Here is a 20771-nt window from a genome sequence, read left to right as displayed (position 1 = left end):
TTTGGAAGGCATGCATGTTTCTTCTGCTTACCTCAAACAGGGGAAGTAAAGGCACACCAGACTTGTTTGGCTGGCTGTTCTGTGAGCGCCTTTAACCAGATGGTCCAAAGCACCTCAAACTCAGAGAGGCCCTGACTGATGCCTACTCTTCCTTCTCCTGGGGGTTCTCCTAGGTGGCACCCCAGCTGCCTGGATGCCCAGGCAGAAAGCCAGGGTATCCAGATGCACCCTCTCTCTTTCTGGGGTCTGATTCCATCTCTTCGGTATCTTCCTCATCTGTGCCTTCTGTCAGCTGTGTGACCTCAGGTTGGGACCCCAGAGGGTCTCAGGTGGACTCTAGCTGCAGCCATCTAACTGGCTTGACTGAGATCCACCTTGACCCCTTCCCAATTAATTCTCTACAGAGCTGCCAGAGAGAGCCTTCTAAAAAGAAAATCCCATCCTATCGTTCCCATACGTGAAATGCTTCAATGGTATATGATGAATTCAAGAAAGCACTCATATTTCAGGGCAGAGGGAAAAAGGTCCTCCATGACTGGCCTTCGTTGTATCTCCAATAGTATCTCCCACTGCTCCTGTGAGCCCTTCCTACGACCAGCCATGCCATGGTCTGCTCCTCCACGAATATATCAAACCTGTGTGCTGCTCTGCCTCAAACATCCTTGAAGAAGCCATTCCTGACTCTCAACTGCCCTCTTTCACTAGAACAGGAATCTTCTCCCAGATTCTATAACCCAGTAGGAAGCACACTCTGAACCATGTGTTTCTTAGACACAGGGCCATGTCTTACCTGTCTCGTGGTGACTGACATAAAGTTGATAATCGATGTTGTTTTCTGAATACTTTTGCTGCAGTGTATTTTCCCATGGATGAAAGATGGCAGGCCTCTACTTAGCTTGGCTGGGGTTTGTTGTTTCACAGATTTCTATCAAATGTTAGCTGCACATCCTTCCCAGGCAAGCAATCCTTGGCCTCTCACCCATAACAGGCTTTCTTCCCACCAAATTACACTCCAGCTGTTCTAGGGAAAACCCAATTCCAATGGCAGTCATAACTAGCAAGCTGTCTTGTTGACTATAATTTTTTAAAAGCCTCTTAGTTATGAGATTAAAGCATGATTGGGTGACTCACTGACATGGGTATTTGCACGTAATCGACAAAGTCCTGTGCTTGGCACCATTTACCCACCCGACTTTGTGCAGCAGTCAGAAGGATTTATCTGGAAAGTTCAGAGGTTTTTCTCTTATCATCTGCACCCTCCTTTAAGAAGATACAAACTTCACTTTTATGCCAAATCTTAAGCCAAACAAGCCTCATATCTGTTTAAAAGCCACTCCTGAGGCAGCTTCTAATGCTGCACCTCCTTTCCAGATGGTTCATGGTGGGCACCATGCCGGGCAAGGCTCTCAGGATGGACCTATCCCAACTGTATTCAGTTATATGTCTGTCTCAGTTATTGGGACTGTGTTAAAAAAAAAACTGGGCCTAGGAAATAAGCGTCCTTAAAAGAAGGAAGAACTAAAATGTAAATCCTAAAACTAGAAAATTTCCAGAAGAGACAGAGAAAAATCTTTATGATCCTGGGTTAGTCAGACATTTCTTAGGGCACCAAAAGCAAAATCCTTGACAGAAAAATTTGATCCACCAGACTTCATCAACATTTAAAGCTTCTGCTCTTCACAGAGAGAGTAAAGAAATAAAAGAATGCAAAGACAAGCCAAAGACCTGGATAAAATATTTGTAAATCACATACCTGAGAGAGGGTTTAGGTCCAGAATATAAGAACTCTCAACATTTAGTAATAAGAAACTAAGCCACCTAAGTAAAAAATGGGTGAAAGATATGAAAAGGCACTTCATTAAAAAAGATACGCAGACAGCAAATATGCCCATGAAAACATGTTTGTTTAACATCATTACTTAGTAGGGAAATGCAAATTAAAACCACCAACAAATGGGGCACGTAGATGGCTCAGTTGGTTAAACGACTGCCTTTGCCGCCTTTGGCTCAGGTCATGATCCTGGAGTCCAAGGATCCAGTCCCACGTTGGGCTCCCTGCTCAGCAGGGAGTCTGCTTCTCCCTCTGACCTCTCCCCCTTCTCATGCGCTCTCTCTCTCAAATAAATAAAACTCTTAAAAAAAAAAACACCAATAAAATACTTTTATACATGTACTCACATGACTAAAAAATAAAATAAAATAATCCAACAAAAACCTGACAATAGCTAGTGCTGGTAAGCATGTAAAGAAACTAAAACTCTCATACATTGTTGGTGAGTGGCACAGCCCTACCTAGAAAACAGTGTGGCAGTTTTGGTTTCGTTTTGTTTTGTTTTGTTTTTTGAGAGGGAGGGATGTGGGGAGGGGCAGAGGGAGAGGGAGAGAGGAAATTTTAAGCAAGGCACTTTTCCCAGTGCAGAGCCTGACCCAGGGCTTGAGCTCATGGCCTGATCATGACCTGAGCCGAAATCAAGTTGGAAGCTCAACTGACTGAGCCACCCAGGTGCCCTTGTTTGGCAGTTTTTAAATAAAGTTAAACAGACATTTGGCATACGATCTAGCAACCCTCCTCCTTCTAGGTATTTACCCAGTGAAATGAAAACTATCACATTAACGCCTGTAGGTGTTTATGGCACCATCATTCTATAATTGCCCCAAGCTGGAAAGAACCCAGATATCCTTCAACTGGTAAATAGATAAACAAACTGTGGGCCACCTACAGTATCCTGGAACACTTACTCTACAATAGAAGGGAGTAACCATTGATACACATAACCACACGGTAAACCTTGCAGGCATGATGCTAAGTAAAAGGAACTAGACTCAAAAAGCTACCAACTGCATGACTCCCTCTGTATGATATTCCAGAAAAGGCAGAACAATGGAAACAGAAAACAGATTAGAGGCTACCATGGGGCGGGGGGAGAGCAAGAGTATGAAAGGGAAAGTTGAGATTTTTCTGGGGTGATATAACTGGGGGGAAAAAAAAAGGAGAAAAGGGCTTATTACTGTATGTAAATTATACCTTACTAGGAAAAAAAAGTAATTCTGGCTACAAATGTGGCTGGTGGGTGTAGTGCTGAAGGTGTTATGGGTTCCTCGTGATTGTATATAGAATCAGCCTTTTTATAGAAATGCCAAACAGGACTTGGGAGCTGATCAAGCCCACAAACAGTAAAACAAATATAAGTCAAAACAATAATAAAACGCCATTTTCAACCTATCATAAAAACGAAGATTAAATAAAACCCACAAACTCTTCATTTGGTGAGATGCAATGACAATGCACTATTGTTTCTGCTGGGGAAAGCCTAAATTAGCTTAACCTTTCTGGAAAATCACCTGGCAGTTTGTATCAAAAGCTTTGAAAACGCACACCCTTTAGGATACATAGAAAAATGTTATGACCAGGTCATGGATGACTGATGCCTCTGCTGGCCTTACTTGTTAATCTCTAAATTTTTATAAAACAAACAAGTATTACTTTTCTAAGAAAATAGTATGTTAATCAAAAAGAGAAAAGTATCACAAAAAAAAGAAAAAAAAGATTTCCCTTCCATTCAGTCATTCTAAGAAATTATTCCGAAGGAAATAATCCAAAATGATTTTTAAAAATTTTATGCAGATAATCAATTGCAGTGCTATTTATAATAGCAAAAGCTAAAAGCAGCTCAACTGGGGATGCGTTACATAAACTGTGCAATATTCTGCCTCACTTCTCTGAGTGACCTGGAGTAGGAAGGGGAACTCCATCTCCCTCCCTTCTCGCCTCACAAACCCTGCGAGGCATCCCGTGTTTGGGAGTCTGGTCCCAACCCCTGTGTAGCTGAACGTTTGGCTCGGGGGCTGGTAGGAGAGGCCTCATCTTCACCCCTGCACCTCCATTTCAAGCCCTTCCCCTCTGTCTAGCCCCAACTGCAGGATCGCAAATGAGGGGAAGGCTTTCCAGGCCACAGCCATCGGTGACCCCCACGGCCCCACAGTAGCCCTGTAGAGATGGCTCTTCCATGAGGACAGAAATGGGGTCTTTCTCAGCATCTCTGGCCACACAGCTAAAGGCCTTTGCTGTTTGGTGTTAGGCTCTGTTCTAAGCATTTTAAGGGTACAAGACACTAACCTAACAGGACCCTGATGGCAAAGGCACTATGATTATCTCTATTTTACCAACAGTATCTCAGGAACATCATTTCTACTTTTTTTTTTTTTAAAGATTTTACTTAAAAAAGATTTTTTTTTTTTTTAATTTTTAAAGATTTTTATTTGTTTATTTGACAGACAGAGATCACAAGTAGGCAGAGAGGCAGGCTGAGAGAGAGGGGGTGGGGGGTGGGGAAGCAGGCTCCCTGCTGAGCAGCTAGCCTGACGCAGGGCTTGATCCCAGGACCCTGAGATCATGACCTGAGCCAAAGGCAGAGGCTTAACCCACTGAGCCACCCAGGTGCCCCAAAGATTTTACTTTTAAGTAATCATAACATGGGCTTCGAACTTAAAACCCCGAGATCAGAGTTGCTCACTCTATGGACCAAGCCAGACAAGTGACCCACGTTATCTCCATTTTATGATTATCTCAGGAAGATGTTATCTCATTTTACTGCTTATAATCTTAGGAAACGGAGGCACAGAAAACTAAGAGTCACACAGCTGAGTGCAAGGGTCAGGGTCAAAGAATCCAGGTGGACCCGCCCAGGGTCTGCTCTGTAAGTTTTCACTGACTTGTAGCTGGTGGCAAAAAGAGAATGGGATCTGGACCTAGGCCAGTCTGGAGCTGAAGCATGTACCAAAGGGAAGTTCAAAGCTAGGCCTCTGGGCAACCAGGACAGATCTCCACAGGAACTGAGAAGTCCTCGGCAACAAGGAATCAGGAATCAAGTCCAGGAAGCAGGATGGCCAAGCAGGCGGAGAAAGGGGAGAAGCTTCTGAGCTTTGCCCGTGTTCTGCTTCAGCTCAGGAGCGCGTCCCTGCACGCCAGCCGGGGAGGTAGGAAAGACTTTGAGCGCGGCCCCAGTGCTTGGCTGGAGTGGACGGCAGGAGAACGGAAGGAGAGAGCTCCCTTGTTATTTACAGAAGGAAACTGATTGCAGCAAAGCAGTTTCAGACTGCCGCATGGCCCAGCCTACATTCTCAGAGCTCAGTAATGGCTCCCTGTTCATATGTACTTCAAACCCAGAGGACTGTTATTCATTAGCAAATTTTCCTATTTAGGAGTTTGCCAATTTAATGCTGACAAGCAGATAAGAAACCTGCTGGGATTCCCTCCCTGGGTGTTGCCCTTCCGGGTCTGGGCTCATTTCTCTCTAATCTGGCAGATTTCCTTTACCCCAGGGGGTCACAATTCAAGGGGCAATTAAAGAATTTCTAATTTATTTTCAGCATTTCCAGTTTTCTTCTTATAGCAAATTGCCAATTCCTATTTTGTACAGAAGAAAACTTTTAAAAATAGATTGACCTTGTCTCTAATTGACTTTTAAAGTGGCCCCTTCCAATCATAGCCAGTGTTCTCATACAAAACACCTAGGCAGCTACCTCCACTCAAACCCAGCGCGACCTATCATCCAGGCTTTTCCCTCACACCTCCTTCTTCTATTTGTATCCCATTTCCTCCATAAGACATTAAGCTACTCTGAGGGCTGGGACACGGAAAGCTGGGATCATGTTCTCTTTTGTTTGTCCCCAATACCTGGAACAGTACTTGTACGTGGTAGATATTTAAAAAAAAAAAAAAAAGTGTGGGAAACTAAAAAGATAAGTCAAAAGAGATCAAGTTACAAAACACTTTGAAAGCTCTTAAATTCTCTTTAGTTGAAAAATGTCTGCCACATGCCATTTAAAAGGGGAATGGGAAGAGTGCTACAAAACAAACAGTGTTATAGTAATATTCTGCTTTTAAAAACGTGGGAATGCCCTGAGGAATAACGGGACCAGCTCTTCAAGTTCTAGACTGGATGTAAAGTGGGCACTGGGTCCTGGAGCCCCCACCGGCTGCAGGTGACATTTACGGTGCCTGTGGAGTGCCAACACCACAGATCTGCAGGTAAGAAGTTGCAGCAACATTATCTACTTTCTCCACAGCTGACGTTCAAGAATCCAGGCAAGGAGGGAGATGAAGGTAATAAAGAAATAAAATGATAACACGAAATGAATGAAAACCTATGAAATATTGCTATCTGGACCCCTTTGGAGCAGGCTTCCAGAGGAAGTGAAGTGTGTGGGACTGGGGCGATCAGCCGGAGGCCGAGGCTCTGTGAAGGCAGGGAAGGATGAGGAAGGGAGATGGGCTGGTGGGACACTGGGAACGTCAAACACAGGCCTCCGAAGGGGCCTCTGAAGCCAGGAGGCACTTGGGCCTGATGCAGCAATCCAGCCCTTCTTAAAGGCTGGTCTGGGATGAACAAAAGGAGAAAGAGGTTTCCTACAAAGCTCAGTCAAGTCACTGGGAAAGACTGCTTCATACTGTGAAAGATATCTTTCCCTCATTTTGGTGCTAAAATGTCTTCATTTGTGAAATCATGATGACAATAAATGGTAACTAGCTTTTTAAGACAATGTCCTTGTTTGGCAAAATTAAAACTTAGCCATCCTAGATCTTGTCCTGGAAGAGCTACAGAAAGCTGACTGGTCCCTGAAATTTGCTTCAGGAGACTGCAGGTCCTCGAGTGACAGGTGAAAGCAATGTTTGGGGGAACTCAATCTGGCAGCAGAGCTAAGGGCAGGCCGTGAACAGGAGCAGAGGCCCCCTTGGCTCCCCGGACCATGGAAACCGAAATCCACTGGGCCAGCCCTGAGAAGCAGTCATGCTAAAATCTCAGGGTCAGCTGCTAGGGTTCCCTTTCCCCAATGCAGGTTTTACTAACGTCAAAGGATTCCACATCTCTTACGTAGCTGTTTGGCTCACATTCGAGTGACGTGGGCTGTGACATGGGGGCAGGCTGAGGACGTGCAGAGAGTCCTGTGAATAGAAATGGGAGAAGCCAAGCTTCCTAATCAATTACCCGAAAGACTAAGCCCCCAGGAGCCAAATCTTTTCTGTCTGTTGAGGCCGCTAACCTGAAAGTCTTACATCTCAGAGCGGAACAAGGGATGCTGGCCGCTGCCCTGCTTGACCCCCAGAAATTTCTTATATATCATCTCGTCAGCATGAGAGCCCTTGGCCTCCCTTCTCTGCCCCATCGAAATGCTAGGGACTTAAGTCTGAGTCATCTGGGCACACTCTCAACCCCAACTGTGATGTGAGTTATCTACTCTGCTCAGACAGCCCAGCAGCCTAACACAGAACGCCTGTCTTGTGCAAACCATTTCCATGAGAAGCAAAATCAGACTCCGATCAGAATTTATGGAGGGAGCAGCGACCAGGATCCCATCGTGGTACACAGATCATTTCCATTTTGTCATGTGGGTGGGGGATAGCAGCTGACATCAGCTTACCCCAGAGGGAGTCTCTGTGGAAGGCAGGTGGCGGGGGGATCTGGTGCCTTGCCCACCTTTTCATATGGGCAAGCCAGGTCTCTGACAAGCCTGGACATCTCCGTTCCCAGGGTGGTACACTGGGGGTCTCTGCCTTCCCCTGGAGAGCCTCTGCTGACAGGATCCCCTTGGGGACACAGGCTCCCTGATCTGAGGACACGGAGGTGATGCCTTAGAAACACTGCCAGTCCCCTGGGGGACTGGAGCTTCTTGCCTCTGCACACCTGTCTGGGCAGCTCCACCTTGAGAAAGTCCTCATTACACCCTGTTCTAAACCCTGGATCCCTTGGCGAGGAATCAAACACCCAACCCTTCTATTCAAAGAGGGGAGGAAACCTCTGATTTATAATGTGCATTTAATTCTCTTACGTAAGCACCCCTCTCTTTCAGAGCTACAGTCCCCTGTCCAGGTCACAACTACCTTCCTCTTTTTAAAAAAGACCAATATACACAGAGATGGTCAGAGGCCTTGAAATGCCTGGTTAGAAACAAGCAGCGTGCAGGGGGCGGGAATACAAAGACGAACAAGACACTGTCCTTACCCTTCAGGAAGTCACAGTCTTAGAGATGGAGACAGGGAGGAAAATGGGAAATGACAAAGCAGTGGGACAATATGATCAAGACAGACAATGGGTATAAATAAAGTGCTGGGGAGCCCAAAGTGGGAGGAGGGGAGGGAGAGCGGGGGAGGGGCTGGCCAATGCAAACCTCTCTGTAGCAAAATTGCAGGTGCCTTCTTCAGGTTCTTGGAAATGAAGACAGGTTCATGGGGGAAGGGGTGCTTTCCCCCTCTGTAAGAAATAAGCCTGGATACAGGCAAGTAGAAAGCAGCAGCAGGCAAGTGAAAAGCTCCTAGAACTGGGACGGGACCAAGTCCACTCTGTAAAGTTATATAAGAAGCAGTCTTCCAGAATTCTGCTGAGGATTTGTACTGGCCCTTGTGGGCAAGAAGAAAGCACCAGCCCTCGATCCTCCTCTGTGGCCACTGCTTGGGAGGGGGGGCACTCTTAGGGACCCTGGAGGGCACTGAGTGGTGAAGGTCACACTTGGCCCATTCCCGGGTACACGGCCTGGTAGGGGCCATACTTCTGCTCCCTCTAATCACTCCAACCAGAGTTCTTTTTAGAACATTAACTTCTGGGTTATTTCAAATGCTTGAACCCACTTGAGCTGCCTTCTCTGATCCAAACTTTTATCACCAATAGAATATTTCATTCTCAGTCTGACTTGTGTGTCTATTTCTCAGTGGGTTCGGGACTCAAGAGGAGAGAGTAGCACGATGGGCTTTATGCCATGTTGTCCCAACAGAGTGGGCATTCCCTGCCCTTCAGCTTCCCCATCACCAGTCGTGTCCTTCCCTGGCACCACTGTGCGAGTCAGCCTTCCCTCCCCCAGCCAGCCCTCTTCTACGAATCCCATTCAACCTAAAAACCTATACCTTCAGCCCTGAGTCAACGGCCTATGCCCTTGCTTTTATCTTATTGGAGTTTCTTGTAAGTACACAGAGTTCTTCTCAAGTTCACTCTGTAACTGGAAGGTAGAGAGTTGGCCTTCCACTGCCTCAGGCTCCTTTAGAGAACTATGGGCAGTACTCGTAACACAACGGGAACTTAAGAAATATCTGTCCAGTGAGGGTCCAAGATCATGTCTGAGTCTGTATTTTTAACAACTTCCAGAATAATACTACCTGTATTCCTTCTAATTTTTAAAAATTATGAGTAAATGACTATGTGACATGCCTAAGGGAAGAGCACATGAAGAGTTTGGGGTTTTAATAACAAGCTACTTGGCACAGTTACTCTGCTACTTAATGATATATGTTCGTTTTTATGCACATGTTAACAAGCCACAAACAGTGGTCAGCTCCCACAGTGGCTGTAATTCGTGTTACTTAGCTACAACTAGGTCAAGTTTTCAGGTCTGTCTCTTGTTCATGCCTTAGGATGCATAAGTAGGGACTGGCTTCCCCGATTCCATATGAAAGTAGGGATGCCATCCGATTCATCTCTCCCCTTCTCTCAGAGGCATGACCGGGGCTCTCTGTGCTGCCAGGTCCTCCCCAAAGCCTGAGGCTGCAGCTTGTTCTGTCCAGCTTTTCCCCTCGCCTCACAGAGGCTGTGCTAGATGGCCTGGCTGCTGACTTGCTCAAAGGAGCACAGATTCTTGGCTGAAGATTTATTTATAAATGAGCTAGATAAGCTTAAATGAAAACTTTGCTAATATAATTAGTATGAAGCTGGCTACTGGGAAAAACTTACAGACTGATATTCTTTAAACCTCACTAATTCTAGAACTCTCTCCATGCTTGAAATAATGCACATCTGTCAACACTGAAACAGAAGCCCTGAACTTCTAGTGGAAACCTTCCTGTTTCCTGAAGAAAAGCACAGTGATTCTTATGGTAAAGCCACACTGGGCTCTTTAGTCTTAATTCAGTTTGATTTCTTTATAATTATTCATGTCAGGCCAACCCAAGGCTATTATACACAGGAGGTAAGAGCCACAGAAGAAAGGCTACTGAATTTCCAATGTTCTTTGAGGATCTGAACATGCAACAGTGATTCTCAACATCATTTCAAAAAGGACAGGTTTCTTTATGGATTCTAATGAGAGGAAAGAAGGATCTCATTTTGGGGCAGGAGGTCGCTCTCCGGTCTCAGCTTCCAACAACGGGTTAGCAAGATGCTTTCAACTACCCCTCTCAGCCATTTAAAATTTTTGGACTCTAGTGGCGCCTGAGGGGCTCAGTCTTTTAAGCGTCTGACTCTTGATTTTGGCTCAGGTCATAATCTCAGGGTCCTGAGATTGAGCTCTGCGTTGGGCACTGTGCTGAGCATGGAACCTGCTTGGGATTCTCTCTCTCCCTCTCCCTCTATAGGCACTCCCCACCCCACTCATGTTCTCTCTCTCACAAAAAGAAAAAACATAGGCTTAATTTTAGGTTGAGTATTTTTTGTAATGGCTAATGCTAGAAGAGTCTATGTGTGATACTACTATTTGTAGGCAAGACCTCATGAAAATAAAATAAAATAGGAATGATGAAGGAATAATCCAAGACCATAGCCATTGGGACATTGCAGGAGACCAGGACATGACTTTGAGAGAGAGAGAGAGAGAGAGAGAGAGAGAAGGAAAGAGGGGCAGGGACAGACAGACACATACACTCAGTATAGACACAGAACTCCTGACAGGTATTCCCACCCATATTCATAGGCTACTGGAAGGAGAAGAAGTTGGCACAACCTTTCTGCAAGGGAATGGGGCACTGTTTGAAGATTCTTAAATATGTCTGTCCCTCTTATCCTATCAGCATAGTTCTAGGACCATCCTAATGAAATCATCAGAATCAGCGTAAAGACTTAGGATACAAGGTGGCTATGGCACTATTATGCATAACATTAAAAAAATCATAATCTAAATATCGACAATTGGGTCATGGCTAAATGTTCCAGAGCTTACTAATATGAGGAAATATTACAGATGCATTATAATGGTTTAGAAGAATTTTGAATGACATGGGAAAAAACTCATTCCATAATATTAAAAAGCAGAATATGAAAATTATATGTATTTTATGCTAACCACTCCTCCCTCCTGCCATGAAGTGTTAAGGAGGATATTCAAAAGGAACCATAAGACATTTAAATATTAGCAGTGGCTATTTCTGGATGATGGAGTTATAGGTGGTTTTTATTTATTCTTTACACTGTTGTATTTTCTAAATTTTATAATATTAGAATATACTTAAATACCTTTTCATAGATCAAGGAATTTACTTATGCTTTTAGAATCTGATACAAAGATTCCTTTCTAAGGAAAAGAGGGGTTTAATGGGGCCTAAGAACTGGGACACATGGAAGGCTTTCTCACCTGCCTGCCTACCTAGCGCCCCATGGCTGCTCATTCTGGAGTCTTCCCCAGAACTCATTCCCCTCATCACCAGCACCTGGCACATACCATGTGCCCAGTAAAAGCTTTCGGAAGGTATGCTGAATGAAGGACTCCATGACTCAGACAATAGAGACCGATTCGACAAACACATCCGACCATCTGACCAGCAGCTTGCCCCGGTGCTTTACTGGGGATGTAAATAATAAGACCAAGGAAGAGTGAGGCAGGATGAATAGCCCATTCTTTCTACCTTGCACCAGATATCATATGGTACAAAAATTCAACAGCAGAGAGCTGGAAGGCTCATTTTTTGCAAATGACTGTACTGAAGGCGAGAACAGAAACATTCTTCACTGTAACTTTAATACGAGTCAACAAAACCTATAGCTACATACAGCAGCGGGGGCGGGGGCGGAGTGGACATCCCCCCCGCCCTCCCCGCCCCGTAGAGCTGGCTTGGGCCACGAGCAGGCCCACCCCACCAGCGGGTGAGAAGGCAGAGCCAGCCTCTCTCTCTGCAGGCGGGCTGGGGAGGAGACCCAACTGCAAAGAGGCTGCCAGCTCGCAGAGGTGGGAAATGAGAGCTGCTGCTCTGTTTGCCTCTGGCTAATTAAAGCTACCTGCCTGTAACTAGGGTAAGGGAACTGGTGCTGATCTGATTCATTCCTCTACTTCTGGCCTCCGATTGGACCTGCTAAACGTGGTACTAATCAAAGGAATAATTTACTTAATTGCATGAAACCACCCCCAGAGCTAACTAAGCCCCGCTGTTCTCCATCACCTCGCCTGATTCCCTGGTGCGGTGATTATGAGCCCTGAAGAGCCGCTGGGTCCCAGAGCTAAATTTCAGGTGAGTGGCGGTCAGCAAGCTATGGACCCCAGGCCAGATCAAGCCTTCTACCTGCTCTTATACAGCTAAAAATGCTTTTTACACTTTAAAAAATAATTTTAAAAAATATTTATTTATTTATTTGACAGGGAGAGAGAGAGAGAGAGAGAAAGAGAGAGATATCACAAGTAGGCAGAGAGGCAGGCAGAGAGAGAGAGGGGGAAGCAGGCTCCCTGCTGAGCAGACAGCCCGATTGGGGCCTTGATCCCAGAACCCTGGGATCATGACCCGAGCCAAAGGCAGAGGTTTAACACACTGAGCCACCCAGGCGCCCTCTTTTTACATTTTTAAATGATCGAAAAATCATCAAAGGGAGAACACTATTTTATGAAATGAGAAGGATGTCAAGTTCAAATTCCAGGGTCCTTAAAGCTTTCTTGGCACACAGTCTGCTCACTGGTTTGTCTGTGGCTACTCTCACGTCGCAAGAGCAGAGTTGGGGAGTTGAGACAGAAGCTGTATGGCCCACAAAGTCCCAAATATTTACTATCTGGCCCTTTCCAGCAAGTCTGCAGACTCCTGACTTCAGGGCTGGGTTAGCCCAAGGACATCCAGAATAGTACTCCACAGTAGCTTGGGTCCCAAGGTATTTAAAAATTATTTCACTATCAAGTTTATCTTTATAATCAAGTCCACTCAAGGAAAATGCCCAATGTCTGGGCTTCAAATCCTGCCAGGAGGGCATCATAGGAGAGGTAGCTGAGAATTCAGTAAAGGCTCCTTTAGTTTGGAGGTATCACCCAAGATGGAAATATAAACTCTCCTTCACTGCAACTTTCGCTAAATTCAGAAAGTCAAAGGCTCAGTAGGAACCATTCACGTCCTTGACCACTTGCTGGGAAGACTCCAGAAAGGGCCCAGTTTCTCACAGGCCATCATGCAGGTTTCTCACAGAAGCCCACACACAAAGTAGGCTCTCTCTAAGGGCTCTCTCCTGACTGAGGAATGTCGGGCTGAGAGAAAGCCCCAGAACACTGTAAGTGTAGCTTCCTGAAGATAATCAATTTTCCCTGAGATGTTTTTGTTTGAGGGTTCTATTTACCACGCCGCTATCCTCCCTTGCTATCCTTTCTTAAAAGGCAACCACTAAGACACAGAATGCTAAAAGGAGTCTGAGGCCATGTCAGATCACAAGCAGCATTCTCTTCCTCTCTAGAGAGAAGGCTGCCGGGAGCAGACTTTGTGTTGGGCATAAACAGAAGTTTCAGGGAGCTGGGCATACCCTCAGGGCCTGTCCAGCAGGCCCGAGTCACGGAGCAACGACAGAACCAGAGTGAAGAGGGAGGGCTTCTCAGTTTCCCTTCTCCAAAACTCACGGTTTGCGTAGGATTATAAACCGTAATGGTTCCTTTTACTACAAAAACATCTGGGCCCCGTTTGGGGGCATCTCCTTTCAAGAAACAGCAGTGACATATGTGATGATGAAGAAAATGAGACCAGAATCTGTTGGAGTCTAGAATTAACATGGCAGTGGGAAATGTGGAGATGGGAAATAACCACCCAGAAGCAATACTATTCAACTCCTGTGACCAAAAATCACAAAGAATGCATTAGGCATCTGCATTTGCTTTTTGGGCAGTGAAACAAAGGGGCATCCTTTCACAGAGCTAGAACTTCTGTAGAACGACGTTTGAGCTCTAGGTAAAAGAGGGCTGTGACAGGAAGCGGGCGATCTGACCTTTAAGGCGGCCCTTCCCAATGGGTCCCACACCACAGTACATACACACCTTGGTCGCATTTGATAGCATGCTGGGGTGAGCAGACAACTTCAGTAGGCGGACCCTGGGGACTGGAGCCAGCCCAGGCAGCCCTGAGGGCTGAGGGCGCACTGTATCCTATGTGGCTGAGGCCGCTCCCTGACACTGTCCACTGCAGTCGCCCGGTGGTCAAGCAGCTCCGTATTTCTGTGTGTTCTAACCTCTGAACTGGTCCGACCCTGGCTAAACAGACAGACGCTACCCTAGTACCCCCCACCTCCCTCATTCCGGAGGTCCTCATGGTAAACTGACTTCCAGGAAAGGGAAAACTTCTGGTTTAGCAGATGTATTCTGCATCCAAGGGCCTATTGTGTGACAGGCACAGCCTCTCTAATTGAGGCGAGTGTGAAAGGGCATATTTTTTTTAAGGACTGACCAAAAACGTGGACATGGTGAAATGAGGCAAACAAAGCTGCAGGGAGAAGCTCCAAACAGCCGGCTACACCAAATGCACCAAGTGGATTTTTGCGAGGGCAAAGGCAGGCAGCAGGCCTGGGGGAATAAAACCCGGTCACCCCTGAATGGGGCCATTGAGCTGATTTATAAAGGATCTTGCCAGTGTCCCTTGCTGTGCAAGATTGATGTGTTCTTCCTTCCAAAGCTGTGGTCCACACAACTTGTTTTCTGGGGAACCAAGGAATCCACTCCCAAGGATGTACATCCATTATTTTCAAACCTTAATTAACTGGAACCCAATTAGGACTTTTGAGGGCTTTTTCTCTCCCTCACTTTGAAGGAAAACTTTTCTCTCTTAAGTCAGCATGATGTAAATGGAGGAAAATTAAACAAAGAATCAGCTATCTGATTTCTTGCATATAAGCAATTCACTTAACCTTTGGGGGGCATCAGCTCGCCAACATATAAATTGTGACAGCCAATGAGATAGAAATATCTAAGGTTGTTTTCAGCAATTAAATTCTGATTCTACGATAAGCCAACAGATCAATAACAATAATCTGTGATCATTCTTCTTCCTTGACTACCATACCCTTCCTACTGTGAGTTGAGATCACCCAACAGTGACCTTTTATAGTTTTATAGTTATAGAGCATTTCTTATATTTAATCCAATCAAACGTTCTGACAATCTGATAGGGTAAGATCTCTAAGATGCTGTAACAGAAGCCCTCTCATTTGAGGTGCTTGAAGGAGTGGTTAGTAAGTTATTGTAGGGGCTGGCTAAGGAGGAGAATGAGGGGCACCTGGGAGACTCCATTGGTTAAGCGTCTGACTTTTGGTTTCGGCTCAGGTCATGATCTCAGGGTTCTGGAATGGAGCCCTGTGTTGGGCTCGCCGCTCAGTGGGCAGTCAGCTTGAATTCTCTCTCTCTCTCTCTCTTTCTCCCTCTGTCCCTCCCTCCACTTGCCCTCGTGCATGCACTCTCTAAATAAATAAATAAAATCTTTTAAAAAATAAAGAAGGGAATTGTACATGAGATATATTTATAACTAATCATTTAATTTACATAAATGCACATTCATTCAGTTTTTCAAAATATAAAACTTTTTTAAAAGATTTTATTTATTTATTTGACACAGACAGAGAGAGATCACAAGTAGGCAGAGAGGCAGGTGGAGAGAGAGGGGGAAATAGGCTCCCCGCTGAGTAGAGAGCAGGATGTGGGGCTTGATCCTAGGACCCTGAGATTATGACCTGAGCCAAAGGCAGGGGCTTAACCTACTGAGCCACCCAGGCACCCCAAAATATAAAGCTTTTTAAAAGAGGATGATAATCAGGGGGTGCCTGGGTGGCTCAGCGAGTTAAAGCCTCTGCCTTCAGCTCAGGTCATGATCCCAGGGTCCTGGGATGGAGCCCCACATCAGGCTCTCTGCTCGGTAAGGAAGCCTGCTTCCTCCTCTCTCTCTCTGCCTGCCTCTCTGCCTACTTGTGATCTCTCTCTGTCAAATAAATAAATAAAATCTTTTTAAAAAATTAATTAAAAAAAGAGAATGATAATTGATTTCTACATTTTTTTCTGAATAAATTACTCATAATTCATTATCTATAATTTATGTTTTCTTAACTTTTTTTTTTTTTTTTTTGAGAGAGTGAGAGAGTGTGAGTGAGAGCGAACAGGAGAAGGGGCTCCATTTCACAACCCTGAGATCATGACCTGAACCCTGAACCACACAGGCACCCTACAGTTTTCGTTTCTTTAAGAGAGGGAGAACATAGACATCTGCAAAGCCATCTGAGTACAGAATTCTTCCTGAATTTTATCATTTTTCCCTCCTATTTTTATACAGTTGTCACACGCAAACAGCAGAATTTTTACAGATTCATCCTTACTCAATCTTTTCAGACAGTTTTAGTTTTCACAGAAATAACAGCTTTCTTTTTTATGCTCTTATCTGATCAGTATATCTTATTTGATTTGGGTAAACAGCAAAGTTTTTTGATGCACACAACTGTCCCGGTGGGAGCGGAGGCAGGAGGGAGCGTGAGGCAGGCTGCACAGCGCACCACGGGCACCGATCCATGCACAAGGAAGGACGAGCACCAGCTGAGGAGACCCTGAGGCATCCGGGTGGAGAGTTTGAGACGGCAGAGGGAGAGGCCTGTCGAGGCTTTGGGAAGGAGGGCAGGGCTGGAGAGAAAGATTTGGGCATCATCAGCATCCAGTTAGTAGTGACAATCCTAAGAGTAGAAGAATTTGTTCAGGGAGTGTGGATAGAGACAAAAAGGAGGGTGGAGAAGACTCCAACGAACGAGAAGCCTACAGGGGACAGCAGAGGAAGAGGCTTCTGCAAAGGGACCAGCAGGATATTACTGGAGATGTCTGAAGAGAAGCAGAGAACCAGGAGGCGAGCTTCAAAGGCGAGCTTCCAAATGCAAAACCAAGTCCAGGAAGCAAGAACCAAAAAGCATCCTTGGATCTGACAACCAGGCAGCCACTGGAGAGTGAGACCCTGGGTGTGTTCATGACCCCACCAAGGATTTCCCTGAAGGAAGGAAAGGAGATAGTCTGTCATCTCCTGTACCTTTGGTCCCTCTTCTCCCAGTCTGCTGGTTTCCCCAGCAGCCACTCGGCCTCCTGACTGCCCATCAGCATTCACAAACAGGTCCGTTCAGGCTGCCTGAGCTCAGGCCAGGGAAGGAGTGGTGTGTGAACTCTAAAAGGTGCCCTGACTCCCTCAAGCACAGGGAGAACAGCGTGTCCACTTGCCCCAGATGCTGCTAACTTACTCCTAGGACCAAGAGCAGGAACTATTTGCAATGCTGGCTGAGAAGCATTAGTGACATTTATCACAAAAGCTAGGATGAAACGAAATCTTCAATTACAAAGTTTTAAAACAGAGCATTTTGAGATCCTTCCATGCTGGAAGGCTTGGACAAAGATGTCTCTGTGAGGCTGCCCCCTTGGCGGTGGTCTCCCTCAGCCAATCCTGTTGCTCAACTCATTTTTCAAATGCCTAGAGACTTCCCTCAGCCTATAGTGAGCAGGCAGAGAGAGCAGGTTCTCAGGGGTTTGGGTAAGAAATATAAATGAGAAAAAAAGGCTGCACAATACAGAACATAGGCTCTACTATATAACGTACTGACGACAGGCAAGGAAAGGATTCCTAGGTTTTAAGAGTCGCCGCACACAGAAATGGACATGGAAATGTGACCAAGTTTGAGTGACAGCTACCTAAGTCCCAGGGGGCCACGGGAGCAGCTGTGATATGCAAAAGTAATCAGTACCATTCCGGGCTGCCATGTTCCTCAACAGTCAACATTCCCCAATCTCCTCAGTTCTCCGCCTCTTTAAATATGAATCCAGAATTTATAAACATATGACTCTTTTTGGAAGACAAGGGATAAAAAGAAACACATTTTTTAAAAAGCCTCATCATCAGATACTGGTCAGCTGCCTTGTAAACTTCCCTGTTCCTGTCCCCACCTCCATTCAGAGGGATGTGAGGTAGAAAGTGAGGGAAGGCTCAAATGCTGGGTTACGGCCTGGCCAGGAAAGACCAGCTGGGCGTGCCGGTCACAGGGCCACCCACACAGACACCGCTCTTTTGCCTTGGCTCATGTCAGTGGGCTTCGTGTGCCTGTGAAGTTTGGAGGGTGAAAAAGTTAGTCCCTGCCTGCCTCAGAGAACACTGTTTCAGTGCCGTGACTGGGGAAGGAAGAAGGGAAGATCCCAAGACTGCCACGTTGAACCTCACTCATGCTGGGTTCAAGCATAAGTCAAATCTGTTGGTTGCACTAAAAAAAAGAAGTGACTGACTTGATCCAGACGCAGCGCGCCGTCCACAAACCGTTGTTTGCGTAACTCCTTTGCGATTCCATGGAGATTCAAGACAGCCCGGTGCACCTCCTCACTGGTGTGCTCGGGGGAGATGGGGGGCAGCTCCTTCTCGGGGATTTTCTCGTTCGGACTTTCAATCATGCTCTGTGCGTGCTCGTAGCTCAGTTTGGTACAAGAGCGAATGATGGTCCGACCAAACCATTCACCAAGGATCTGCAAAGACAGATTGAGAGGGAATCAGGAGAACTTTTTCCAGACTTTTCTTTCATGCAACCATTCATCTGTACACATTCTACAGAGATCCACCAAGTACCAACACTGTGCTCAGAATGTGTTATGTTCTAGCTAGGCACGGAAACCGGTCAGATGAGGAAACTCCTGCCCTCAGGGAGTTCAGGCTCTAAGGGCTGGATTTAAGAGGCTGTGGAGGTCGAGAGAAGGTCTCCAAGCACACAGGTGGTACAGACCAGGCCCAGCGTGAGGGAAACTCAAGGTGAAGGGCCTGCTGGAGCACCTTTCCATTACCTTGAGTGAGTGGTCATTAATAGCAAAACTGGAAGAAAGATAAGGGATGGGGATAGAAGGCAAAGATGTGACACATGGGCAATCTGAGGACTTGGTAATGGATTGGATGTGGGGTGAGGGAGACAAGGGGGGTCACTGACAGAAACAGAGAACATAGATGAGAGAAGCAGGATGGAGGCAGAAAGAGAAAAGGAATTCCGACTTATTCTATTTGGGCCACTTATGTGAAGACAAAGGTCCAGAACAAGGTGTCTCAACCCCAGCACTATTGAGTGGGCTAATTCTTTGTTGTGCGGCCTAGCCTGTGCATTGTAAAATGTTTGGTGATATTCCTGGGCTCTGCCTGAAAGATGCCAGCAGCTGCTCCCACAACCCCAAGCTGACAACCAAAAATGTCACCAGACATTGCCAAACATCCCTGGGGGGAAACATGGCCCAGGTGGAGGCACACTGGGCTTGACATATCCACCCAAATTGAGCAGTGGTGTTTGCTGTCATGGCATTACTGTCGATTCATATTTTATCCTTAAAATTTGCCTGTATTTTCTATAATGATCATTTATTGCTTTTAAAATAAAAATAAAACAAACGTTAAAATATTTTTGGGACTGCTGAGTCTGATGGGCAGGAAGAAGATCCAGATGGTAGGCTATGTAGCAGGCAGCTGGGGTGTGGGCCTGGGGTCTGGGTCGATGACTCATCTACGGGTGGGGAACTGGCAGCCCCGGCAGGAAGGTCCGAGAAAGACAGAAAGGGCAAGGGAGAGTCAAGGCTGCACTCTCTACCACCTCTCCATGTTAGGGGGCAAAAAGAGACTCTGGAGAGTGAAAACAAAAAATGAGAGAGCTCAAAAGGACAGGAGAAAGATCAGGGTGTTCAGAGTTAGGGGAAAGGGATTTAAAGAAAGGAGTCCTCAGAAGCCACAGCAGGCACATCCAGAGCACTTGTGAGGGGAAAAGATGCTTCCCCGAGAGCAGCCATTTCAGGCTGCGACCCAATGACATAGTTTTGTTATCCTCACTCTGCAAAGGCGGGAACTGAGACACAGACATGGTAAGGGACCTGTCTGAGGTCACAGGCTGGGGAAAGGCACAGCCAGGAACCGAGCCATGGCCTGAGTCTGAGCTCTTAGCCACCACTAGGGAGAATCAAATGTCACTTGGATGTCAAGGAAGATAAAAACAAAGAAAAATCTTTGCATGTCACATTTGCTTCTTGGTGATCTTTTGGACAGCTTTTTAGGGGTTAGAGCATGGGGCGTGGGTGGTGGTGGTGGTGGTTACGCAGAGGCAAACTACAATTTCAGGTCCTGTGCTGTGCGTGCGTGGATTTGGAGAGGCTGCCACTGTGGCCCCATCCACTGTCGGGGAAGCCAGATCCTCCTGCCATCAGCCCGGTGCACACAGTCCTCAGGTGAGGCAAACAGCAGTGGCTCCTCCGTGGGCCACGATGGAATGAAGTTCTGGAAGCTTCGGGTTAAGGATAGGTGCACGGCTAGTGGAGGAAAGGTAATGAGTGTGGATGACTGCTTCTGGGGGACTGGCGGGACAGAGGATTGTGCTGGGTTTGTGGGGTGAGGGAAGAGGCACCCATTCATGAGAGAGGAAGAGTGGCCTGGAGAGGAGGCAGGAAGGAAAGGGGAGGTGAGGGAGGCAACTCTGGGGGGAGAAGTGGAGAGGGGAAAGCTCCACTCTAGCTCCACTCTATGGGGGAGAAGGCAAAGGATGAGGGGTTTAGGTGGGGCTCAAAGGCATGAAGAAGTAGAAAAGCTCTGAGAGAAATACTTTGGGGAATGGATTCATGGGCAAGGAAAACTAGACGTTCTGAGAGGCAGAAGGGGCTTGGGAGGAGGGAGGTCAGTCTAATCAGCTGCGAGACCTCTCTGCCTGGACTTGCAAACATCCCCTCTGCCTTCTTTTTCACAGGCCAAACCATTCTGTTGACAGCCTCCAAAATATGCTTCCTGAAAAAAAGCCATCTGAAGGATCCATGGGTATTTCTGGGGTAAAGGA

At 46.3% G+C, this 20771-nt stretch overlaps 1 protein-coding gene across 2 annotated transcripts in view; it reads right to left on the bottom strand.

The window, feature by feature from the left end:
• The window catches only part of DIS3L2 (DIS3 like 3'-5' exoribonuclease 2), a 365013-nt gene that overhangs the window by 55393 nt on the left and 288849 nt on the right, over positions 1-20771 (bottom strand). For both annotated transcript variants that reach the window (XM_059393719.1, XM_059393720.1), the window contains exon 13: positions 18214-18447. In XM_059393719.1, coding sequence (XP_059249702.1) covers positions 18214-18447 — 234 coding nt within the window. The remainder of the gene's footprint in view (positions 1-18213; positions 18448-20771) is intronic.

The sequence above is a fragment of the Mustela nigripes genome, chromosome 3 (genome assembly GCF_022355385.1).
Source record: "Mustela nigripes isolate SB6536 chromosome 3, MUSNIG.SB6536, whole genome shotgun sequence".
NCBI classification, from domain to species: domain Eukaryota; kingdom Metazoa; phylum Chordata; class Mammalia; order Carnivora; family Mustelidae; genus Mustela; species Mustela nigripes.
The sequence above is the reverse complement of the archived record's forward strand: the minus strand, read 5'-3'. Positions and strand labels throughout refer to the sequence as shown.